The 26,306-nt window shown below is 46.5% G+C and overlaps 2 protein-coding genes across 6 annotated transcripts in view; both read left to right on the forward strand.

The window, feature by feature from the left end:
• MYO3A (myosin IIIA) overlaps positions 1 to 6,918 on the forward strand; it is a 174,406-nt gene extending 167,488 nt beyond the window's left edge. For 2 of the 5 annotated variants that reach the window (XM_061436041.1, XM_061436040.1), the window contains exons 34-35: positions 618 to 761; positions 6,243 to 6,918. In XM_061436041.1, the coding sequence (XP_061292025.1) occupies positions 618 to 761; positions 6,243 to 6,360 (262 nt within the window). In that variant the 3' untranslated portion in view covers positions 6,361 to 6,918. Of the gene's footprint in view, positions 1 to 617; positions 762 to 6,242 lie in introns of those variants that run through there. The other 3 variants (XM_061436044.1, XM_061436043.1, XM_061436042.1) reach the window with 3 other exon arrangements.
• Positions 6,919 to 9,800: 2,882 nt separating this feature from the next.
• GAD2 (glutamate decarboxylase 2) overlaps positions 9,801 to 26,306 on the forward strand; it is a 67,165-nt gene continuing 50,659 nt past the window's right edge. The window contains exons 1-7 of the mRNA XM_061436047.1: positions 9,801 to 11,656; positions 12,340 to 12,399; positions 12,604 to 12,753; positions 13,758 to 13,991; positions 18,565 to 18,655; positions 19,215 to 19,327; positions 24,443 to 24,558. Coding sequence (XP_061292031.1) covers positions 11,581 to 11,656; positions 12,340 to 12,399; positions 12,604 to 12,753; positions 13,758 to 13,991; positions 18,565 to 18,655; positions 19,215 to 19,327; positions 24,443 to 24,558 — 840 coding nt within the window. The 5' untranslated portion in view covers positions 9,801 to 11,580. The remainder of the gene's footprint in view (positions 11,657 to 12,339; positions 12,400 to 12,603; positions 12,754 to 13,757; positions 13,992 to 18,564; positions 18,656 to 19,214; positions 19,328 to 24,442; positions 24,559 to 26,306) is intronic.

Genomic DNA, 26,306 nt, shown 5'->3' on the forward strand with positions numbered 1-26,306 from the left:
ATGAAGTCCCATCAGATCACAGAGCACCTGGGAACCAGAAGCATAGCTTGAGTAGATCCACGAATGAGAATGGTTGGGGACACACCCCTGCCTGTGTGTCACATGCAGGAATTAAAATCTAGTACAGAAATTAACCCCCCAAAGAGCAGGCAATAGGGAAGGACAGGGGTTGCCTGTGAAGGAAGTCAGGTAAGATCATGATGCCCTGTGTGCATCTATGGGCTGATGGATAAATTTGGGAAATGGTTGTGCCGGGACATAAAGGTCAGCTTTCCTCATAGTGGCCCAAGGGTCACTTGTGAGCTGTGGCCAAATGAGTATTTATAATCACCAACTATCTAGTAGCTGCTAGTTTTGTGCCAAGTTGGATGTGGTAGAAGTTGGAAAAGCATTTCGAGCAGCTAAATACTCTCCTAAAGGTCAGAGGTGAGTGGTTTTTCTTTTTAACTTATGGTATGTACTGTTTTTTGCACATCGCAAGACTGCTCGCATTCCTATTAGCATGCATGTGGGACTCAATTACTGTAAATATTAATGCTTTAAATGAAGAAACCGAGTGTCTTACAAGTTTCGGTGAGTAGACAGCCTGATTCTATGGTGTGTTTGGTCATTTGCAGTCAGGGGAAATTATTAGATCTGGAGGATTTCTATTATAAGGAGTTTTTGCCCAGTCATCCTGGACCAAAGGACCACAACCCTAGTTTAAGAGAACGAAGACAACAGCAAGAACTCCAGAACCAATGTTTCAAAGCTGATGAAAGGTAATAAATATATGTTAAAAGTACAGCATTTTGGATGTTATACTCACCATTCCATTTCTAGAGCACTTTCATTTATGTATGGACTAATCAGGCTACAGTCCATGCGATCACAAAGAGTTGAATATGACTGAAGCGATTAAGCTTGCTAGCTTAATGACAGTGTCCTTACTGAATATTGCGTCTTGTGATTGATACGTTGTTTAAAAGTAAAATCAAGGATTATGGTAGGTAATCAGATATCCCAGTTTTTCTGCACAATCTCAGTGTTTACTTGTTTTCTTGGTGTAATCATCAATAGAATCTCCTTTTAAAATACCTCTATTTCGATGATAAATGATATGGTCATACTAACTGTAAGCAGTACCTGTCTTCAATAGTAGCCACAACCTATGTTTACGCTCTAACCAATGTGATTTTATTTACTTATTGGTTTCTCAATGATGCTATGTAATTTCTCAGAATTGATGATGTCAGACCAAAAAAAAATATTGGGGAGAAAATTTCATACAGAAATGTGTATTTTGGATATGATTTTCACTTTGCCACCAGCTTTGATATTTAACTTAAACCATTTGTAGCTTACTTAGAATTTGGGGAATCTTTTTTTCTTTCCCCAAAAAATTCTTAGTAAAGTTTTGAAATTGAGGGCACATAATAAGGTGGACATGTGGTATATGAAAAACGGGAACAACACCAGGCAATATAAAGCTGTTTTTCCAACATTCTAACTGAACATCCTGTTGGCCCAGGGCACTCAGACGCCTCACCCACCTCTTTGACAGTGTGACGTGTGGTTAAAAGAAGAGGCTTTAGAGTCTTAGATTTGGGTCCCAATTCTGCTACTTCAGTTCAGTTCAGTTCAGTTCAGTCGCTCAGTCGTGTCTGACTCTTTGCAACCCCATGGATCGCAGCACGCCAGGCCTCCCTGTCCATCACCATCTCCCGGAGTTCACTCAGACTCACGTCCATCAAGTCAGTGATGCCATCCAGCCATCTCATCCTCTGTCGTCCCCTTCTCCTCTTGCCCCCAATCCCTCCCAGCATCAGAGTCTTTTCCAATGAGTTACTGAGTAACCTTGCTCGTGTTACTGGGCCTCTCTAAGCTTCCGTTTCCACATCTGCAAAAGGATTTACTAATTGCTTCTCCCTGTTGTTGGAGAGATGAAATGAAATGATGAATGCGGATGTGATTAATGCCAGACATGGTGCCGGGGAGTTGTTCAATAAATGGTGGCCGTCATTCTCTTTATTTGCTTGTCCAGAACCAACCTGAACTATGATTTCTGCCCCTTGTCTCCAAAAGAAGAGGTATTCTTCCATCTCAGAGCCGAGAACTGTTAACAGGTTGGAGCTTAGAGATGCTCTGGTCCAACCACAGAGCTCTGTACGGGAGTACACCAAGTGCCCAAGAGATTAAAGGATGTGCCCAAAGTCCCAAATAGCGTGTGTGAACTAAAATCCAAGCGCTTTCAATCCCAGCTCAGTTGGCTTCTCACTGACTTAGCTGCTTCCCATTTTGACAGGCCAGTCTGCCTCCTCTCCAGTGTGTCCTCCCCTCCCCCAGCAGCGGACACGCATTTGCTGTGAGCCTGTTCTATCCTGACATTCCAGTGGCATCTAAGGGTGTGGAGTCAGCGTTCACTAGACTAAAAGCTGGAAGTCCGCATCACTGGAGTGCTCGTTGCGCTCTTGTCTTGTCTTTGCTCTGATCTCATTTACTCTTCCCAGGAGCTGGGGCAGGGCGGGGGTTGGGATGGGGGAGTTACTCTCACTGTCCTTTTTTATAGGTGAGGAGGCTAAGCCTCCAAAGTTTCATACTGCATATAGTCACCTAGATAATAAGTAATGGAATTGAAATTTGAGCACAGGCATTTGTGTGTTTAGAGTTGACTTTAGGCACCCACACTGGGTGCTAGAGGAAGGAGATGCAATGAATGCAGGGGTGTGTAAGATACAGATAGAACATCCTTATGTTCATATATGAGGAGCTGGGCTCTAGAGAGAAAGTATACTGATTTAACCATGCTGACAGGCAACTCCAAGGTGGCATATTTCTAAACTAAGGAAGATTAAAGGGATAAACCAGAAAGTACAGTAGATCAACCTTGATAGGATCTTGGCTTTAAAATAAAAAACAAAACAGAAAAACAGCTCTAAAGGATCTTTGGGGACAATTAGAGAAGCTTCAGGCCAAACTATCTGTTGGAATATTTTATACATCTTATATATCTTAAATTATTATTTTATAAACAAATATATTACATCTTTTATATATTTATACTGTATAGAAATATGTGTGTGTGTTAGTTGCTCAGTCATGTCCAATTCTTTGTGACCCTCATGGACTGCAGCCCACCAGGCCACCCTGTCCATTGAATTCTCCAGGCAGTACTGGAGTGGGATGCCATTTTCTTCTCCAATATATAGCAATATATAGTACATCTTTAGACTCCCCTGGTGGCTCAGATGGTAAAGCATCTGCCTACAATGCAGGAGACCTGGGTTCGATCCCTTGGTGGGGAAGGTCCCCTGGAGAAGGAAATGGCAACCCACTCCTGTACTCTTGCCTGGAAAATCCCATGGACACAGTCCACAGGGTCACAGAGTCAGACATGACTGAGTGACTTCACTTCACTTCAGTGCATATTTATGTGTAAATATTGTTACATTATTCTGATAATTTATTACATCTATTTATATATATTTTGAACATATACATCCCAAATATTAGCATTAGTACACCAGGAAGGTATGAGCAGGTCTGGGTATCAGGGACAACAGCCATGAAGAGTTGAGTATCTTGTGAATTTTAATAAATGGAAGCAGGTGGCAGGTAGCCAGTGATTAGCCGGACGCGTGTCTGTACTCCTGGCTAAGACCAAACCTTCCGTTTGTGCACTGAATCCTAGTCCTTCCGTGTTCACCAGAGCATTGTCCTGCAACTGTCCCCTCTCTCTTCTACACCTTGAATGTCTGTTCCCTTTACAGAATCATTTCTGACAGTCTTTGAACATGGTGTAATTGGATGCATCCTAAAAAGCACCCTTGACTCAATCTGGAAGTCCACCTTGACTTTCCAGAGCACCAGTGTTCCTGGTCTTCATTACAGCAGAAGAGTAATAGATGAGTGTGATCCTGCCTCTTCTAGGTCATCTCTCCCCACCCTTTCTTGGGCTACCACACTCAGGTTTCCATTCCCATCACTCCATGGAAACTGTCCCTGCCAAGATCATCCTATCTGGAGATGATTCTCAATCCTTATCTCACCCTATAAGTAGCATGTGATGTTCTTTCTTCAAACATTTTCTTCACTGTCTTCCAGGACAGTAAGTACTTCTCTTGGTTTGCCCACTCACTCACTGGCTGCTCCTTCTCATTCCCCATGGTTGATTTCTTTTCATTTGCCTGACCTGTCAACAATGGAGAGTCTCATCCTTTGTATATCTTAAATATCATCTATTTACCTAAAACTCTCAAACTGAGAATACCCTGAGATCAGGGCTTATATATCCAACTGCCTATTCAGTATCTCCTCTTGAATATCTAGTATCCCAAACTTAGCACAATTGAAACCAAAATCTTTTAACTCACCCTGCCCCCAAAGATATTCCTTCAGCAGCTTTCCCCATCTCATTAAATGGCAACCTCATTTTTCTTGTTGTTTTAGGTAAAAACCTTGGAAACATTCTTAATTCCTTTCTTTTACACCCCACATCCATTCAGTGGACTCTTCCAGATCGACCTACCAAAATGACCAAAATCTGACCAGTTCTCAGCTACTCAGGCTTACTTAGACTATTGCCCAGTCTTTTCACAGGCCTCTTTACTTGCACTGAATCACTCTGCTACTCAGAAACCTCCAGTGTCTCTCTTGTTCAAGTCCCTGCCATGGTCTCAAAGCTCCATGTTGTCTGTCACACTGTCCCCTCCTTCCTCCTGCTCTCATCCCTTGCTGTTCTGCCCCTTGCTTGCTCCACTCCAGCCATAATAGCCTTCTTGCTGTGCCATGAACACAATATACACACTGTCATCTTAGGACCATAATGGGGATCTCCTGTCATCCTGGAATGACTGCCCTTCCCTGCAAGATCTGCCTGGCTCCCTCCTCCCCTTCTTCAGGTCTCCCACCAGATGTCACCTTATCAGAGAGTCCTTTCCTGATCACCCTCTATGAAATTGCTTACTACTACTACTACTACTACTACTACTACTAAGTCGATTCAGTCGTGTCCGATTCTATGCAACCCCAGAGACGGCAGCCCACCAGGCTCCCCCATCCCTGGGATTCTCCAGGCAAGAACACTGGAGTGGGTTGCCATTTCCTTCTCCAGTGCATGAAAGTGAAAAGTGAAAGTGAAGTTGCTCAGTCATGTCTGACTCTTAGTGACCCCATGGACTGCAGCCTACCAGGCTCCTCCATCCATGGGATTTTCCAGGCAAGAGTACTGGAGTGGGGGTACACTCACACACATATACCGCCATCCACCTGGCTCTTCTTTGTAGAAGGCTTCCCAGCCTCCCAACTCTCACCACCTGGAGTACTGGAGCTATTCATGGTCCTCTCCCCTTCTAGACTGTAAATCCTGGGAGAGTAGGGACTTGTGTACACCCATCACCTACACCGGTAGCTGATACTTAGTAGGTGCTCCATGAATAAATGAATTGATGAATAATGCTGCATTTTAGGGAGCTCCTTGCTTCCCCCAAGCAAGCTGCAGAACCTAAAGGTAATTGTTGGCAGGGTTTCCTAGCAGTGGCTCCAGGAAGGTGGCCCAACAGCCTCACTGAAGATGTTGAAACATTGGAAAAGCTAACAGAGTGATGGTGCGATTTGGGGGAAGCATTTAGTTGGCTCAGCGGGTAAAGAATCTGCCTGCAATGCAGAAAACCCCGGTTCGATCCCTGGGTTGGGAAGATCCCATGGAGAAGGGAATGGCAACCCACTCCAGTATTCTTGCCTGGAGAATTCCATGGACAGAGGAGCCTTGGGGGGACGGTGTGTGTGTGGGGGGGGTGGGGAGCCACAGTCCATGGGTCACAAAGAGTCGGACACGCCTGAGTGACTAACACACTTCCTTTAAAACAAAGAACTGAGCGTTTGCAAAATGATTGTCTATAGAGGCACATTGAGTTTACTGTTTAAGGAGAAGGTACTGAAGTATTAATTGGTTGTGAATTATTTCAAGCCAAACCAAGCTCACCTTTCTGAACTACACCTTCTGATGTTTTACTTAGCTGTCATTCAACTAGGCTTCACCAGCTTCCACCAACCCATCTGCTCCTCGCTCAGGAGTTTTGCAAACCTGCTGAGGAAATACCTCAAATCCGTTAGGTTACTGCCCTGCTGCTTGGAACATGCGGTTCTTAAACGTCCAGTGAAGGTGGGAGGTGTGGGAGAAGGACCCGCCTGACTTGGGGTGGGCGGGGAAGCCGCGGCGCGCGCTGGCGCCGCTGATGCTCGGCCCCCGGTCTCCCTCGCAGGTGCTGGGCGGCGGAGGACTGCGTGGAGGAGGAGAATGGGCCCGCCGCAAACCCCTACGACTACAGGAGGCTCCTGCGCAAAACCTCCCAGCGCCGGCGGCTCGTTCAGCAGGTGTAGCCCCGCTGCTCAGCGGTCAGCGCCGTCGGGATGTGCCCGAGACTGCGGGGCTTGCCGGGGCCAAAGCGGGGGACCCTCGGGCGCTGCGCCATCAGGCACGGGGGCTGCGGCTCTAACCTTTGTAGGGTTTGCCCCCTCGAGTGCCCGGGCCAGCCGCTGGTGCTCGGAGGGTAGAGAACCGAGAGCCCTTCAGACGCGGCGTCTCCGCGCTCCCGCGTCCTCCTCTCCCACCAGCCTGCCAGGCTGGGCGTCCCTGGCCCCGGCTGCCAGTGTGTCTCTTTGTTCACTTCTGTGACACCTCTTGTGGACTCGACTGCGCCTGAGCTCTCGCCGACCCCTTCTCTCTCCTTCTGAGTGATTTCAAAGATTTCGTCTTTCTTGGAAACGGCTTTGCCAGGCCCGCAGGATCCTCGCTGAGGGGTTGAGTCCGTGAGAAGCGAACAAAGCCCCGAGGTTTGGGGGCGGGGCCGACTTTGAGGGTGAACTTCATCCCAAACTCGCGCTTTCCCTTGCTTTGGTCTTTAAAGCTATCAAATAAAGGAAATGCATTGGAAAGGACGTGGTCCACCGGATTCCCCTTAGGGCCCAGGTTCCTGCTGCCCAGCTGTGCAGGTGACAGGGCCCAGGGAGGGGAGGAGGTGCCTTCTGTCTTTCATCAACGAATAACTTCGTTCCCTACCCCCATCCCAAAGGAACATACCGTCTAACTTAAAAAGCCCCCGTACTTTAGACACACACGTGGGCTCTAGACAAGACTCCGAATCCTGCAACACACAGCGCCCACACGCACGGAGCCCCAGCTCGTCACACACACACACAGTCTTCCCAACCAAGGTGGCTTCCTTACAGAGGAGGAGATGGGTGGATAGCATCCCCGACTCAATAGACATGAGTTTGAGCAAACTGGCAGATGGTGAAGGACAGAGAAATCTGGGGTGCTGCAGTCCGTGGGGGTCGCAAAGAGTCAAACACTATTGAGCGAATGAACAACAATAAAAATTCTGGTCCCACCACTGAGCTGAGCGGTCCAATTTTGAAGGTTCTCTTAGTCTGAGTTTTGGTGTATTTAAGATGGAAGGGATGGTGGTGGGTAGGCAACTCGTTTGCCTTCCTCAGTTGACTGCATTTTATTTAAAAACTCAGGTTAAGCTCTTCTGTGACTGTGATGCCCTCTGAGTCTGTGCAGCCTGGTACAGGAGAGAGAAGAACGTGCTGGAAGGGTTCTATCTCTTCTGCCAGAGTCCCCAGCTCCTGCACCCATGGCCCTGGGCTGGGGGTCTTGGGGAAAGTATTCAAGGAGGGAGTGAGAGCACGCGTGCTGCTGGCTAACGGCATGTATTGTGGCTAACAGCATGTATTGCGCTGCTCTCCGATGGGTGGTAAGGTTCTCTCCACCCCAAGCAGTTGGCACCGAAAGGTCCCCAGTGGTGGTGCCAACAACCTCTTCCTTTTACAAAGGGTACCCTCTAGAGGGGAAGCCTCCCACTGAGGCAGAGCTGAGCTTCAAGGCCAAGTGCACTCAGGCCCTGCTCCTTAACCTGGGTTCCCGCCTGGGCCTCCATAGGGGTTGGGACCCGGAAGAAGGAGCCACCTTTGTGGTGTGGACCGACTGCAGGGCTGTGGTCGCGGTACGGGCTGGGCCTGGTCCAGGCATCCAGGAGACCAGCCCTGCAGGGCACTGTCAGGGAGGAGATGGAGGGGCATCTCTAATCCAAGGTGTCCTGGCCCCCTCCACCGCTACTCACCTGTCCGCCCACCACCAGGAGGCCTTAGAGGGACAAAAGCAGCTCTGCTTCTTTGCCAGTCCTCTTCAATCAAAGCTTTCAGAGTGGCCCCACAGACCAGAGCCCTGGAAGCCTGGCCCGTTGCTGGAGAGGGAGGCAATTGGGCCCCTCCCTAAAGTCCACAGCACTTGCCTTTTGAAGTGGGACTAGAACAGAGAGCAGCAAACACGTGATGAAAGGTTGCAATGTTTTTGTTTTCCTTTCTTCTTTTGAATTCTTCATTTTCTCTCCTTTCCCTTCTCTCTTTCCATCTCTTCTTCTTTGTCCTCTGACACTTAAGGGAGGACTCCAGGGAAAATTCATACCAGACACTCTTCTTTGGCAGGCCTGCAAGGCAATCTCTGGGTAAACCACTGACAAGAAATAGGTCAACCAAGGAAACTGACCCTGGCCAGCGGCCCTAGGAGCATGAGTCTCTTCCCTTATTCGAGGAAGGACCTTCGAAAGCTCTTCCCCAGCGCTGGCCCGCCTCCCCTCGCCATCCAGTGGCTGCCTCCTTTGTGAACTAATGACTGTAATTATTACCTCCCAGAGCTCTTTTGTTATCTCCAACCCAAGCCCAAATGAGGGGGGAGCGGGCTCTTTTTCGAAATGAAAGTCTTTATAAAGCAAATTGCCTGTCTTGGGAGGGCGGGCATTAAGGAAAGACAAATCAGATACTGTGTGCATCTGAAGTGGGTGTGTTAGATAAAAAATGTAAATATCACCATTAGATTCAAAACACTGGGGTTTCTGATTTAATGCAGTTTATTCAAAGAGAAGAAGTTTAAGTCATTGCTTTAAAAAAAATCTATTCAGTGTTGTGATTTCTACCTTTCTTGTATTTTAATCTGTTTCCTTCTTTGAGGCTCTGTGTGCATGTGTTTTAAACATCTAAAAGAATATTTTTGTTTTCGACCACTCATCCGTAGTAGAAAAATTCTGCAACTCCAGCCTGCTGACTTGAAGTGAAACATGTGCAGGATTTGGAGTGGATTTAAGCAAAGAATGGGTCTCTTCTCCAGCTTCTGTCTTCACTGAGGAGCAGGAGCTGCAGAGCCATCTGCCAGCGGCGCCAACGGCCAACCCACAGAATCTTTACATCCCTGGAGTTGGATCCACCCCTGGAGTGGATCCACTGGAGTATTGGAACTGGGAGCTCGGGAAAGAGGGTGGAATGCAGGCCTATGTTCCTGTTAACCTGGTGGTCGCAACCTGGCGCAGCCTTCTCAGCACAGCAGGCTCTGAGCCGAGCCAAAGGCCAAGGGGCCAGCACCTTTCCCCACACCCACTCACAGGCTCAGATCTGGCGGCCATGGTGCCAATCCTGTGGCTCCTCCAGGCTCGTGGAAAGAAGACAAAGCTTTGTGGAGAGAATTGACCAGCCACCGCATGCCTTGGGGCACAGGATTTGGGCTTGTACTAGGCCACCCCGGGTCCTGTGACATCCTTCCTAGGCCAGGGTCAAGGGATGATAGACTGAGGATCCACTGGTATCTGCTTTAGCAGCAGTTTTGGTAATTTGGTTCAGTGATCAGAGAAAGAATGGCCTGTTCACACAGTGGAATTGAAAAGCGCCTGCCCCAGGTGAGCAGCACGCAGGGGAGTGTGGCCTTGGGAGGCTGGATGCAGCCGGGTCACCCTCACCCTCTCTCCCTGCTCCTGGGAGCTGCAGGGTGTACTTGACACTGATTTCTACTGCCAAGGGAACGCAGTGCAAACTCAACAGGCCTTACATTCTCAAGGCACCCCAACCCCGCAACCTTTGTTTAATAGCTTGTTGAGAAAGGAAAATGTAAGAGTGGAGAGGTTATGATCTCGTGCACACATGCTAAATTGCTTCAGTCGTGTCTGAGTCTTTGCAACCCTATGGACTGTAGCCCACCAGGCTCCTCTGTCCATGGGATTCTCCAGGCAACAATACTGGAGTGGGTTGCCCTGCCCTCCTCCAGGGGATCTCCTGGACCCGGGGATCGAAGCCGAGACTCCTGTGTCTCGTGCATTCGGGCAGATTCTTTCCCTGGAAAAGAGAAACCCCTTCCCACCAAGTACCAGAGATAGTGACTCTCCCGTCTGACCCCGCCCCACCCCAAGCCATCGCGACGATTCCCTTAGGGGAAGAAGTGGTCATTGATTTGAGGCTTGATAAAACCAGGGCCCAGGGAGGTCATGCTTTCTTTCAGCTTTTGGAGGGCTCAGATTGCTTGTTTATTGGAAACTCTGTGCAGGCTTCTCAAGCACACAACGGTTCCCCTGACGTGTAAGCAACGGCCCTTCCACGCCTTCGCCGGTCAAGGTCACCGAATGACTCGACCTCATCCCCCATCAGCTATCAGCCGTCAATCCTGTTGGCTCTAGTGTTCTTCCTTGCCTCCTTCCAAGAAGTTTACATTCGTATTATTTCCCTGCCCAGCCTGAGGTTCTTGGTGATAGATTCCAGCGTGAATTTTAATTGCCTCAATCAGCAGTCTTTCTCCCAAGCCGTCAGTCAGAACTTGAGCAGTGGACTCGGCGACCAAGCGCTCTGAAGCGCAGGAATGGTTCCCAGCCCCCACCTCGGGGTGACTATGCGGTTCAGTGGGCAGAAGTTAGGCTCTACTAAGGAGCAGGACTGAGCCCATCAGTGCTTAGGTGCCCTTCCCGCACAGTCCCCTTCCCAGGCTCGCGAACCGCTCCAGATTCCCCTAGCCGCCGGAACTCCGGGGGGTCACAGCGACCTCAGCACTCTCTCGCAGGAAGGTGGCGCGGACATAGCGCCTCCTTCTCCGCAGTCGGAACCAGACCTCAAACAATACACCAATCGCCGCAAATAAAAGCCTGTCTCCGCCACCTTTCCCGCCTCGCCAAGGTCTCTGTGGTCTCCCCGCGCTGATGCCGGCGCGCAGTCCGCCGCGTTAGCACTCTGGACAGCGCCCCCGGTGTAGCCAGCATCCTCTCGCCGCACGCTCCCCAGGGATCGCGTGCTCACCTCCCACCCGCTCACGCCGACTCCTGCACGGGCGCACTGTCTGCCTCACACTCGAACGATTCAGCTCTCTCCCTCCCGTTTTTCCCTCCGCCGCCCCTTCGTCCATCCCGGCTGGGCTCCCTCTCCTTCAAAATCGCTCGAGTGCTCGGGCGCTTTCCCATCTCCCGGCGGTGAGGACCCTTCAGTCCTCTCCTCTATTCACTCCCCGAAGCTTTCAGAGCTTTGCCACTTCTCTAAGCTCTAATCCCAACACACACGCGCGCACACGGACACGCACGTTTCCTGCCCCTGTGTGACACCCACCCTCTGTCGTGCGGCCGCGCCAGACCCCGCGCGGTGTTCCTCCTACTGCCACACACACACACACACACACACACACACACAAACACACACAAACGCACGCACGCGCGCGCGCAGGGCGGAGCGGAGGGCAGGCAGCTCGCCGGCAGTTTGCACTCGGAAGCGTCTTGCTCCAGTATCGCAGCGCCGATGGCATCTCCCGGCTCTGGCTTTTGGTCCTTTGGATCTGAAGATGGCTCGGGGGATCCCGAGAACCCCGGCACAGGTAGGAGAAACGGTACCTGCAGGCGGAGAGCTTTGCGGGCGGACTGGGATTTGAGGGGCTGGGGAAGATTGAAGGTTTTCCCACCTGCAACAGGAGACTTCGGACGCTTAGCCCTGCCCTCGGGGTGGGTCCTTGATGACCCAACAGACTAAACCCCACAGGCTCTTATCCCCTGGGAAGATGCCCAGGGACCGTCTGGTTCTTTTCGCTGAAATCTGGGAGAGCCTCTAAACACGGCGGTGTCTCCTCGACACCGAATTCCTGGGCCTGGGATTCTGCCACCGTCTTAGTGTCTGGAGAGAGAGAGGTAGTGGGGATAAGGAAAATTGGAAAGGGGAGAGAGTTGTTGATCTGAAAGGAGAGCCTGCGAGGAAATGGACGGCCTCGGGTGTCGAGGAAAACTCGCCCAAGCGAGGCAGGAAGGAGACTTTGTCCTAACCGAGTGGTGCCTGAAAGGCAAGTGCAAACGGCCACAGTGTGGGCCGCTTCTGAGGAAACCGCCAAGGGTCGGACCGGGCCTCCAGGCTCCCGCCCTCTGGCACCTGCTCGCTGTGCGGGCGCCAGGCAGGCAGCCTTTCCCGGAGCCCGGGTTTGTTGACGTCGTTCACAAAGAACGAAATTTCACACGTGTGCCTGCCGTTTTCTTTCTGCCTCGCTGTCCTCCCACCTGTCTTTCCTTGCAGCCAGGGCCTGGTGTCAGGTGGCCCAGAAGTTCACGGGCGGCATCGGAAACAAACTGTGCGGTGAGTGCCTGCGCGGGTGCCCGGGTGAGGGAGGCGGACATGGCCAGGCACCGCGGAGCCCGAGGAGCTCAAAGCCACCCTCTCACCTCCGCATCCCGTCAGGGGTCGGGTATTCTTGATTTGGGGATCGGGGATGGGGGTCGGGGGCTGGGAGCCAGGCTGGCGGGCGGCTGACTGAGGTCCGTTCTCCTTGTCCTCGCCCAGCTCTGCTCTATGGAGACGCCGAGAAGCCGGCGGAGAGCAGCGGGAGCCAGCCCCCGCGGGCCACCTCCCGCAAGGCCGCCTGCTCCTGCAACCAGAAGCCCTGCAGCTGCCCCAAAGCGGAGGTCAACTATGCATTTCTACACGCAACAGGTAAGGGCGCCTCGCTGGGTCCCGGGAGCTTCTGCCCCTCGCCCTGCCGCGTCCACCGTGGCCAGGAGGGACTCGGCGCCGGGAGCCTGAGCCGGGACGTCGAAGTGGAGGGCAGAAGCAGACCTTGGGAGAATCTCCAGGAGACCTCGGGAAACGCTAGGCCTGCCCCCTCGGTCGGACCTGGACCCGGGCCTCTGCGTGGCGCTGGGCTCCGGGGTTCCAAGCGGGGTCCCGGGCTGAGGCGCTCTGAGCCCAGCGCCGCCCTCGGGTCTCCCGGTGGCCGAGGCGCCCCGGCGCACCCTAGGTCCAGGTCCTATTCTCCGTGCGGCCGAGGCCTTGGGTGCGATGTGGTGTCTTGTTCAAAATAGCTTGGACTTTCTAGGTCTTCAGATCGCAAGAGTAATTTGTAGCTGTGGTTTCAGAAAAAAGATTCACATGAAACCTGCGCGCAGTTTTACTTTCGTACTTGCACACCCAGTGTGCGAGCGCGCGCGCGCACGCACACACACACACACCGCTGACTTAGGAAACAGCCGGCCTTAGTTAATAAGCCTTAGATCCTATGATGCCATAGGATAATAATAAGCCAAATGATAACCAAAATCTTATGAGCCATTTTGCCGGATTTACCCAAAGGCATTCCTCAAACATTCCTGACTTGAAGTGATCTTTTAAGATGACTTATTGAGAAATACCGTTTAGCGAGAACCCCGGAGAAACAGATGAATGGAAGTATATTCTCTTAAAAAAAAAAGAAAGAAAGAAAAAGGAAGCAAATCAGTTATGAACTGAAATGCAAGAAATAATTTGGGATAAGGAAAGAAATCGTATTTTTTTCATTCCTTCATTTTTGAAAAATACCTCCCCTTTAAAGAAGATGCTCTGCTTTTCCAGAAGATTTTGTTAACGTAAAATCTCGGTTCAGAGAGAAAGTGTCAAATGAAGACATTTCCTGGATATTTTCATTGTAAAATTAAAACGTGGCGTTTTGATTCCGTTCTTAGATCTGCTACCAGCGTGTGACGGAGAAAGGCCCACTTTGGCGTTTCTGCAAGAGGTTATGGACATTTTGCTTCAGTATGTGGTGAAGAGTTTTGATAGATCAACCAAAGTGATTGATTTTCATTACCCTAATGAGCTTCTTCAAGAATATAATTGGGAATTGGCAGACCAACCACAAAATTTGGAGGAAATTTTGATGCATTGCCAAACAACTCTAAAATACGCAATTAAAACAGGTATTGTCCAATCAGAAATAATAAAGCTCTTTTTTCTTTTATGATTTTTTTCTAGGAAAATGTTTTATGGAGTTATTGATAATTTCAAATTTACAATGTTATTTTCATCATTAAAAAAGTCATGATTAGAATGATTAATGTCAAAAGCACCCTTTACTGTTATTGTTCATGGTTTTGAAGTCAGAAATGTTACCTAAGTATAAATCATTAGATTTTACATTGCACTATTTGGCCATGGAAATTATCCACTGATGTAGAAGCAACTATTTGTCAGTAGAGGCCAGTAGAAGTGACTCTACTATAGAGAAAGAAAAAAAAGAGAATGTAGAAATGAAAGCATAAAAGGCATGATCCAAACAAAAACCCAAATACCAGGTCAGTGCTGGTATTTCGTTGGCACAGAAATGAATAGAAATTGAACAAACCATCTGTGTAATGGTTGAAGCAGAAGGGTAATATTTTGGCATTGTCTCAGAAGACTAAGACTTCAGATTTGAACTCTGGCTTTTCTCTATTTTTGAAGAAATGTACACAAAAGAAAACCCAATGTAAACTAGCTTAACAATTCAGCCATGTTATACAAGGATGCATGTGCTTCCTAACCACTCTGTATAGAAGATAAAGGGAAAAAAGGATAGAGGGGAATCAGATATCCTTAGGGACAATACTTTTAGTGTATTTTGTGTGTTTTTTAGAAATAGTATTCTCCATACTCTATCCATTTTTAGGATAGAGTAACATATATGTGAATGTATTCTAAGCTTTCATTCTAGCTACACAAAGTCAGCTATTCATCTCCCCGGGTCACGATTACCCCTGCCTTTTCTGCTTTGCCTCTAATCATCCTGATACATGGTGGCCATACACTTCATTAAAGCAATAAAAATAAGCATGAATGAATTTGGAAGGGAAGGAAGACCATGTGGATCTAAATTGATTTGTAGCCTTAGAAAGATTTGCTAACAAATAAATATGTAAACTATCACAAAACATTAATTACTCTAGAAACATGATCCTTTTCTCAGCAAATTTAGAATTACATGAATTATCAGTGCGATTCTAATCAAAAACAAATTTTAAGAATGTTTGTTGTGTGACTTTCAGCCCTTTGTTTTGCTATATTTTTGTTTTTGTGAGTTCTTTTCATTGACAGGATAGATATGCATAGAAGCTTTGGGAAATTGATTTCCTATACTATTATTTCCCACTTTTGTGAAACTATAGACTTAGAATTAAGTACGTAGGAGAAAGAATTTAACTTGGAGGTTTCTATCAAACTCAGTCAATGGAGGATGCTTTTTTTAAGGCATCTTAGATTTAATTCTCAATTATATTGACAGAGAATCCACATGAGGTATATACTAGGCATTAAAGATTTTTTTTCCTTCCAGATTTTTGTATATTTGTAGGTGCAAGCCTGAGCAATGTTTTCAGTTCATTTTTGTTTGACCTACTCCCCAACCTAACATTTAAATACACTAACAGTAATTTGCTACCTATTACTTTTATTGCTACCAAGCCAAAAAGAATCTATAAAAGTGTTTTCATATCTTCATCCTTAAAAGCTGATGGAGTCTGAAATGCAATTTAAAGAGTTAAGATAATGACAATTGCAGGTCAATGAAAGCAATAGTTCTGTCAATGTTCCATTTAGTGTTGGGAAAAGATGGGCCAATTCAATACTTAGATTTTGCCATAATGCTTGTGAAACTGTTGGTCAGTGTAGCTCTAATATGTTTTTTAAAGGTCAGAAAAAAATATGATTAAATTGAATTTCTGACCAAGGCATATCGATATTAATTCAGTACAACATTATTTATAACATATATAGTCTTCTGGTCCTTCCTCCCATCCCCAATAACATTTCAAATAATTAACAACTGCCACCTTCCTTTTTGACTGGCAAGTTTATAGGTTTTATGTATAACTTGTATTTGACAAGTAGTACTATTTAAGTTCTGTGAAGTAGTTTCTGTCACCGCTACAATTAGATGTGTTAATGTTCCTTGGGAGATTCCTTTATAAAAGCATGTTACTACTGAGAGTCTATAACCTAATTTCCACTTGGACTCCAGGCTTAGAGAGAATAGAGGGGAGATGAGGAAATCTTTATGCATTCTTAAAATTACCTCTGTAAGAAATATTGGAATAGAACATGGGAAAGTGTGGAGAATGATAAAATTCTGAAATAATTAGGCTTTGCTGGGGTCATCAGCTTTGGCGTTAGTGGTAGCGGCTGAGGAGTGAAGGGATTCATGAACTCAATCATGAGACAAAGGAATTGAAGTGTGAGTAAATGAGCCGTCCTTGGGTGTGTGTTGCTGGTCTAGAGAGCACAGTCTGGACCGACTTGGGGCCCCTTTCCAATGGACTGTGGACACCAGGGTCAGAGCTGCCTGGGGCTGGCTATTCACAGTCTGCGCACCCTTCTTGGCTCATTTGCTGATCTGTGGGCAGCGGTCCAGAGGCAAAAACAGTGCCTGGTTTCAAACTCGCTCTCCGAGGCGGCAGCTCATGGCCATCCGACTCCTCGGCAGGGTGCTGACTTGCAACACAGGATCAGGTTGGGGCAGCAGCAGCAGCAGCAGCTGGATGCCAGGGCGACTCAGACAGCAGGCAGACAGGTCTCAGGGAACCCTACCTGAATTCGCCAGCAGCCTATTCATGGGAAGCCAGCAACCAAGGGGACATTTTGTTCTGATCTGTCAAAACTGTCTCCCTGCATATTTCCACATCATTATCAGTGAATGCAAATTTTGAGGCTGGACAGATTTTGGTGAAATAGACCAAGGTCAAAATTTGATACAAGAAGGAAGCCAAGCAATTGCAGCATCGCACTTCTTACCATAGTTTCCCAGAGGGAGTCATCAGGGTGAATTGATCTTCTGATAACCTGGGGCACGACATAGGTCTTGGGATCCCACTCAGTTTTATGCAGAGGTTTTCCTGCCTAAGGGTCCATAGACTTGGTGTGAAATGAGAGATACCAGATTCATCCAGAAAATGCATAGGAGTTGAGAGAGTCGATTAATGGCTAGATTTGCTGATCCTTATTAATTTTCTCATTTCAAGGAAATGGCTTAGGGAAAGAGGAATGGAGGGGCACCGAGAGGGAGATGAGGGCTATGATTTCAGCTGTGAGCGCTAATGAAATGGGGAGTCAATGAGGCAGAGAGGGGTGGAGGGCTGCTGCAGACAGCAGCGGCAGCCACAGCCAGGAAGGCTTTTTCCCTTTCCGTGGACCTGTAGACTGGTGGGAGCAGCATCAGAGAGCCTGGGAAAGAGCAAAAAGCTCAAAGGGCACCCTGCAAGGCCATCGGGATGTAAAACAATGCCATGCTGGAGAATAAGTGAGAGCTGGCCAGTCTCTTTAAAATGTGCTCTTTCCCAGCTCTTCTCAGCATCTACTCATCTAGTAGCCACATGCTGGAGGCTGATAAGAGAGCAGTCCCTGGTCCCGGAGATAAGCTTTGTGTTTACTTTTGTCTCTGCTCTCCCCATTGCCTACCTTTATCTTGTTTTGTCCAGGCTGGCCTGAGAGTCTCTCACATCCCCAGGCTTCAGACAGGTGTCCAGTAAGTGGCGAAGTCGTTTTAATAAGAAGCTGCTTCCAGAATTGTTAATCTTGCAGGATTTTGGCTGCAAAACAACATCACAGATTTATAGATAGGCTTATGTGGAGCAGGACAGGGAAATGGAAGTCTAATGAGATCTTTACAATCACATTTTAAATAATAGCCTCAGGAGTGTTGGGGTGTCAACCCCTTTAGAGAGTTTTAGAGAAATCCAGAAGTTAATTAGATAAGCCTGACTGAGGGACTGATCAATCCGTTGAATATACCTTCATGTATCTTGTGGACAAGACAGGGATGTTGGCTGTATTTAGCTTTATTTTTAATTGCAACTGTGAAGGATCTCTGTTGTGTAGAATCAAATATTTGGACAGAAAAGAATAGACAAGAATTACATTTGTTCATTACATTTGTTCATACCAGCTTTAGACAGTCATCCCCTTTTGATCAGGGTAAATCACTCAACAGAGTGTCCTATTTTCTCATTTTTGCCTTGTCTTCTCTGATCATCAGCCATTTGTCACTGATATTATATGGATGTTGGCATGCCTGGCAGATGTCATGGTATATGACTGATTCCCAGCACAATTTAATGGAAAAGGGTTTTTTAGCAGCACAAGTGTAAACAAGAAGTGGCCTATTTTTGAGTAGCTTGGGATTGTCCCAGCATTTGAATCTGCAAATATATTGAAAGAATGCTAGAAAATAAACTAGTATCCACACTGCAAACCAAATTTATTATCTTTTTATAGGGTATGGTTAAAGAAAGATCTTTAGCATGTGTTCTAAGAAATATCACAACACCAAACAGTCTGTCTTGTTAAAGGAAATGCTCCTTTGCTATGTGTGTGTGTGAGAGAGAGAGAGAGAGATGGGTTTCTGAGTATGGATTTCGTATTACTGAAGGCTCTTTCAAGATTCTTCATCTAGAGAAATCATGGATTTCAGAGGCATTCATTTTCACTGGACTCACCTTGATTCTGGTGTTCCATCTAATTCAGGACATCCAAGGTATTTCAATCAACTTTCTACTGGACTGGATATGGTTGGATTAGCAGCAGACTGGCTGACATCAACAGCAAACACTAACATGTAAGTAGCTAAATATGTTTTTGTGTAATCCAGGGTAATTATTAATGACATTTCATAATATTTATTCTACCTCTTATGTAAAAAAAGAAATCTCTCTCTCTTTTTTTTAAGTAGCCCCTAGAACAGTGAGACAAACTTCAGAAGAGTATGGGTATTCACTCTTGCTTAAAAGAAAATAGTCCTGATCTCTTTTTCACACAATCAAAGTTATGCATCATGTTTTAAATACAAAAAGACACTTTGGGGGCATACTGGATGTATTATTGCATGTAATAGGAGAGAGAAATGGTACTAGATGTTGTCTTTTAGATAGTGTTAGAATGTTACCCTGCCATGTATTAATTCACTATGATAAATGACCCTTGTGCATGAAGCCAATCACTGAAGCTCTTGACTTAGGAATGTAGGAAACAGAGCAAACCTTTTTTGTCTGCTTAACGCTATACTTGTAACATCTGTGAAAGTAGGGTTTGAACAAGGAAACTGTTCTGTAGATACTGTCATGATGAATCATTCCATTGAGTGACAGACATAAAATGTGGCCATGACGGTGTTTCAGGTTCACCTATGAGATTGCTCCAGTATTTGTGCTTTTGGAATATGTCACGCTAAAGAAAATGAGAGAAATCATTGGCTGGCCTGGGGGCTCTGGCGATGGGATATTTTCTCCTGGTAAATGATATTTTAATATTTCTTCATATTTTTCTTCTGGTTTGTCATGCCTTATTATAAACATCAGTTCAGTTCAGTCACTCAGTCATGTCCGACCCTTTGCGACCCCGTGGGCTGCAGCAAGCCAGGCTTCCCTGTCCATCACTAACTCCCGGAGCTTGCTCAAACTCATGACCATTGAGTCGGTGATGTCACCCAACCATCTCATCTTCTGTTGTCCCCTTCTCCTCCTGCCTTCAATGTTTCCCAGCATCAGGGTCTATTCTAATGAGTCAGTTCTTCGCATCAGGTGCCCAAAGTATTGGAGCTTCAGCTTCAGCATCAGTCCTTCCAATGAATATTCAGGATTGAGTTCCTTTACAATGGACTGCTTTGATCTCCTTGCAGTCCAAGGGACTCTCAAGAGTCTTCTCCAACACCACAGGCTCAAAAACATCAACTCTTCGGTGCTCAGCTTTCACTTTATTATGAACATAGGAATGATTAAATATCTAGCCTGTGTTTCTGCTTAGGTTAAATAGACCAGGGGTCCCCAGCCTTTTTGGCACCAGGGACCGGTTTTGTGGAGGACAATTTTTCCATGCACCCTTCATGGGGGATGGTCTGGGGATGATTCAAGCACATGACATTTATTGTGCACTTTATTTCTATTATTATGATGTCAGCTCCACCTCAGATCATCAGGCATTAGATCCCGGAGATTGGGATTAAGTACATGTGACCACTGACCATGCATCCAAGTCAACTACCCCATGCTTGAATATTTTTTTTGTGTGTGTTTAGAAAGAGGATAATCAGCAATGATATTAACCCGTACTTCTACTGCAATCCTACATACAGGATGCATGGATTGTGTGGAACAAAGGAATACAGATTCCTAATAAGTGAATTAGGGAATAAGGTATTGTACTTTCCCAAGCATCATGAAAGGAGAAGGGTACCGTCACTGAATAAAGCATTCTCTGATTGAGGGAAAATAAAAGGTACAGTTTACTTAACAGAGCCTCCGTACACCATCCCTTTCAAGGAACAAGCAGGGAAGCTGATTCACACAATTTTTAAGTAGGATGGAAAGTGCCTGGAAGACAGTTTCTTAGTGCTAAAAGAAAAGGGTGATGATTTCTTTCAGAGGTTTCCCATTCTTTTTTTTTTTTTCCTTTATGATGTCATTTAGTCCTTCCCACTCTGCCTTTTTATCACCAGCCATTGTATTCTAAGCTCCATTATATATACTTCTTCCAGCCACAAAAGTCAGCCTGGGACAGAAAGTCCTGCTTTGGGTTCCAGGTCTGTGTATGTGACCTTGGTTTGACACAGAGAAGAACTAGAAGCTGGGAAGTCAGTGGGAAGAGAGAGAGCTACTGACCTGGGGAAAAGAAACCTGGCGCACAGACCGTCACCTCCTCAGCAGCAGGAGATGGGGGTCATCAGAATGGGCATCACTGGCCCTGGAGCTTGGTACCTGGAGACTGGCCCTGCTGGGGAGGCCAGAGCCACACCTGCCATCGTGTCAGGCAGAGCAAAGGCTAAGTCGTGATTCCTCTTTAGCAAATCTGCAAAGGCAGGGGGATCACAAAGGAGAGAGAAAATGAAATGAAAAGACAGAAAAGACATGATGATGAGTAACAGTGGCCTCAAGGCCAAGTCTTAAATTCAGCAACTTTATCTACATATAGCTATCTATAAATAGCTCAGATCGGCTATCTATAAATAGCTCAGATCGGCTATTTCATTTTCTGTTTTTAAAGAGATAGTATGTTTTCAGGTGCTGAAGGAAAATGTGTTAGTTAAATGAAAGGGAAAATTTGCCTTAAAAAAAAATCATTGTACACCAGCTGTGATGACAATTTTAGGCTAGTTTCAATTTGTAGGGAACTTGATATTTAGTGCCCTTGGAAAACCATCCCCGACTGAGGGAAGTTTGTTAGCATTAACTGGAACTGATGTTTTAAGGTGTTTTTCATGAGGAACTAGGTGAAGTTCAGAGATGAATGTCGTTTCTACCTTTATTCTGCCTACTCTTGTACGAGTGGCTGTGTGACTGAGCTGTCCCCAAGGAGCCAGGAGCTCCTTGGGCTCTGTGTTCATGGTTCCCAGTAATGGGAAGAGAACAGCTGCTCCTGTGGACCTGGAAAAGATGACTAAGTGGAGTTGGACCAGGCCTAACCTACCTGGCTGGTCTTGGAACACACCTGTCCCAGAAAATATACACCCAGAGAAAGACTCCTCTTTGGTAGTTCTGCTAAGCCAGGTATGGACTAAGGGCTGCCACCCCCATCAATGATGGGGAATGATCAGGTAGAGAAGACTTAAGCTCAATCCTGAGACTCCTTCCTTGGATCCTGAAGATCCATGAGCTCTGAGTTCCCAAGATGGAAGCCAAAGATGCCAGGCTACGGGGTAAGGAAGACACTGGAAAATCAGGAGGGAACTGAAGAAAATGTCATTAGCAACCTGTTTCTGCTCTGCTTTCTACAATGCATTACAGAGAGGAAATGGACCATAGCATCCTCAGTTTCTAATAGATGGCTTTCTGGGTAGGATCCAGCCTTATTCCTGGGAGAAAGGGTCTATGACTTAAGGGGTGAACATAGGGGAAATCATACATCTATGTGCTTGAGATCTGACAGTCCCATTGCCTGGAACTAGACATGGAGAGTTAGGTCCATGGCTTGAATACTCAGCTCAGCCAAATTTCTCTACACCTCCATCTATAACATCCAGTGGCGTCATGCTTCATGGAAAGTTCTTTGAAACGGACCGAAAAAAAATATGTGCAGCCTAATGGTTGAGAGTCATGTTTTATTTGGTGGAAATTTTTAGGACTTAAGCCTAGGAGGCAGCATCTCAAAGTAACCCTCCTCTGAGAAGTTGAGGGGAGGAGCCAGGATATACAGAAGTTTTGCAATGAAGGGCTGGTAGTCTGAATGTCCAAAGATGACTGTTAATTAAAAGAAGCCAGCTATTCCAAATTAAGGAATTTAGTGCTTTTCTATGAATGGGAAGATATAAGAGTTTGGACTCACTGAAATCATTCCTTTCATATGCATCTCAGTCATCTGGAGCCAGTATCCTGGGTTTTCACATCCTGACCTTCCTTGGGGCAGATCACAGATCACAGGTATTCTTCTTCCTGAGTGCCCTTGAGGCTCACCAGCTCACTTTGGCGGGCTGCACTCACTGATGATTGTGATATCCTTGTTTATGGACATGGCAGGAAATACTCCATTCCTCAGAGACTTTCAGAAGAAATCTGTTTATGGGATGTCACCTTCACCTGGGAGTCAGAGGGAACTGGAGAATGCCACTGCTCAGCACGTCCTGAAGGGCTGAGGGGGAGAAGGGAAAGCTTGGCCTAGTCACAAACCTGTTCCTGTCTAACAGGATTCTCAGAATGTTTGGGGCTTGTTGTTGCATCCTTTCTTGGAAGATTTCTGGGAGATAAGAGCATGTAGGGCTTATGCATCTGCCCTCTTGCCTGTGTTACACAGTGTAGTCTGCTCTGTCCAGAGACCCAGACGCCTCTTTATCCCTCCTGGGGCTGCCAAACCTTTAAATGGAGAATGACTGAGCTGTGAGATGAAGCGTGGGAGGCTGCACCCTGGATCATTGTCCTGGGAGGCCCACTTTCTTTGTGTCCTTTTTCTCCCGTTTTCTTTCCTTTTTCTTCCTCCCTCCTTTCTTCCCAGCCTCTCTGAAAATAACGAGGGCAGCAATTCTTAGTGGGGATTTATTTTGTCCCCAGGGGACATTTGGCAATGTCCGGAGATATTTTTGGTTGTCACAATTTATTTGGGAGTAGGGAGCATGTAATGCTCATGACATCTGGTGGGTAGAGGGTAGGGATGCCCAGGAAAGCCCCATCACATGGAACTGTCCAGCCTGAAAGCTGGTACCATGCCCGGCAGCATCCTACCCAGTCAGCCTTTTAGACAAGGTGTCAGCTCAGAGCCGGCCTGACCTGGATTCTATTTATCCCATGTCTCTAGGGTCCAGAAGCAGTAGGAATTGCCCTCGTTCTGACTGATGATAGAGCCAGGCTCTGGGTGACGCCTGCTCTGTGCCAGGTTGCCTGCTTGAGTCAGACCCCAGGGCTCACTAGGCAGAGATCATCACCATACCTGGGCCATCCAGCTTGGTACAGAGAACCCTCCTGCTCCACAGCCACCTGAAGGGAAAGGAACTGAGAGAACTCACATGATGGCAGAGCCCAGGTGTACCCTGCTTTGGGTTGGGGAGGGGGGGTCATTGTGTTTCACTCCTCATCATGTTCTCACAACTCCCACATCAGCATATTCATTTGCTTTCACAACTTTCTGTTTTCTATCTGGTTAACAAAAATCCTAAACTATCCAACAATCCTGGGGAGAAGCTCACTTTTCTTTGCTTGTCAAATGAGACTACTTATAAGACACTAATTCTATGGTATGAAATCCTTGACAGTCTTAGGATGGCACATGAAAAGTAGTTCAACATGGATTTAACATTCCCCTTGTGTGTCTTCCTAATTATGAAATTGTAGCCATTAAAATTATATTGCAATGATGTCATTAAGAGGGAAGAGCCATCTGAGGGGAATTAACAGATGAGTATGATGAGATGGGCTTGGATGTTTATCATTCTATAAGGATTGTTAACAGTCCACGATATTAATAGCAACTGATCTTTTTCAGCTCAGATAAAAGGCACTGCATGAGCTGAAATGAAATGTCCTCTCCATGAGGACATACGTAGGATTTTCACAAATCTAATGCTGAATGACCTACTCTTAAGCCGAGAAGGAAGTCAACTTTTTAAGTTCTTAAAGGCCTTTTCAAACGGCTCCTAGTAAGAGCAGAGTCCACTGCAGTTCGCACCCTGCCCCACCACCCCCAAGCCCCCAGAGACAGACGTGGACTTGGAGGGCTGGGATCCATCCTGGGATTGGGCCGAATACTCCTTTGGACCCTCTCAGCAATGCCTTTGAATTTGAGGATTCAATTCAAAGCACAGCCAGTAAGACGGTTTTCTCCTGTGTCCAAGGAGGACTCTAGGTCAGTGGAATTAATGTTGCTTGCTTGTGACATAATGTTAACGATGACTAGAAAAGGTAACTGTTGTTTCTCTGCCCTCTAGGTGGCGCTATATCCAACATGTACGCCATGCTGATTGCCCGCTTTAAAATGTTCCCGGAAGTCAAGGAGAAAGGAATGGCTGCGGTGCCCAGGCTCATTGCCTTCACGTCTGAGCATGTAGGTGTTCAACGTCCTTTCCAAGTTTAAGGTTATATTCCGTAAAACCTGAGTTGAAGGAGTGGTATTTGGAAATACTTTACCCCACGATTTCTCTTTCCAGAAGATGCTTCTTGGGAGAGGATGAAGGGGAGAGATCAGGTGGGTGGTACAGTGCGAGGAGTTCCTTTCTCTTTGAAATTCAGGAAGATGCTCAAAGTGAAAGCGGTTTGCTTTCAACCCATGGTCCTATACTTTGTAATAAGGTTATGTGTTGGGGAAACAGGAGGAGGAGAGAGGGCAGAGTAACTGAACTCATATGGATCATCAGTGCTTTGCAGTACAGAACTCAAAACTGCCAAGTATCCTGTTGATACAGGCTTTCTGTTAGAAAATTCTGACCAGATATTCTACCCTCTTGGTTCCTTGGAAGCCAGTGAATACAATTCACAACCACTCCACTAAAAATGGAATTAAAGGAAATTAATGATTTATTTTAATACATTATCCTTAGCATCTTGTGTTCAGTCATGTTTTAGCATGTTAAATGCCCTTCCTCAATTTATAGGCATCAAATTTAGCAGAGAAGAGGACAGCCTGAAATCACCTGATGTTTTCTTTTCCTATTGCTGCTGGAACAAATTACCACAAAATTTGTGGCTTAAAACCACATGAATTCAGTATCTTACAGTTCTGGAGGCCAGAAATCTGTAGTGGGTCAGATAGGGCCGTGTTCCTTCTGAAGACTGTAGGAGAGAATCCATTTCCTTGCCTTTAGAATTTCCAGAGGCTGCCTGCCTACCTTGGGTCATGGCCACTTCTTCCATCTTCAAAAGCAGCAACAGCAGATCCTCAAATCCCCCATCCCCATCCCCAGCCTCTGCTGCCATCACTCCACCTCCTTCTCTAGCTCTGACTCTCCTGTTTTCTTTTCTTGTGATTATACTTTGATAACACAGGATAATCTTTCATCTCAAGATCCTTCATTTAATCACGTCTTCAAAGTCCCTACTGCCGTGTAAAGTTACATATTCACAGATTTAAAGGATTAGGATATGGTCGTCTTTGTGGAGGAGCACAGTACTCAGCCCACAAAGCCTGATTCCCCACCACGACATAGCTCTCATTTCTCAGCTTCTCCAAGGGTAGAAAACCAGAATGCAATTTGTCTTCCAGTGACTGTTTCCTTAAAGTGAATTTGGATCCCTCAGTAGTTACATGTTACTGTATTCTCAGGCTCGAAACACCCAGGTGATCTTATATTGGAGTCTTCCTCTTTGGGTTTCCTTGCTGTTTCCACATCTGAAATGAGGTTGACGTGTTAGCATGTTCATTGTGCTCTCTGGTTTCTGCACAAGTTTCTTGGGCTCAGGTTAGATGTAAGTTCATTTAACATTGCTCAGAAAGTTCAGTCATGTGACCTGAGGATAATTTAATGTACCTTAGTTCCTCGATATTGCCAACTTGTGGTCTCTCTCTTCTCCATTTTCCAAGGAAAGAAAGGTGATTTAGAAAGAAATGATTCTACAACAGCCATTCAATTCTTCACCTCCTTCTAGTATTTCTATCTGTGCCCATAATTATGGAGCAAGATTTGAAAATTATGAACCTAAAATACCAATTGTCTCTAACTCAATAATTATTTTGACAGATAAGCTATTCTTCTAATGTACAAGACCTTAAATCTTGTTGTTATTGACCATTTCTAACTTCCAATAGATACATGTTCATTTAATTCAAAAGCAACCTTGTGGGCCAGGCAGAACAGG

The sequence above is a fragment of the Bos javanicus genome, chromosome 13, assembly GCF_032452875.1.
Source record: "Bos javanicus breed banteng chromosome 13, ARS-OSU_banteng_1.0, whole genome shotgun sequence".
NCBI classification, from domain to species: Eukaryota; Metazoa; Chordata; class Mammalia; order Artiodactyla; family Bovidae; genus Bos; species Bos javanicus.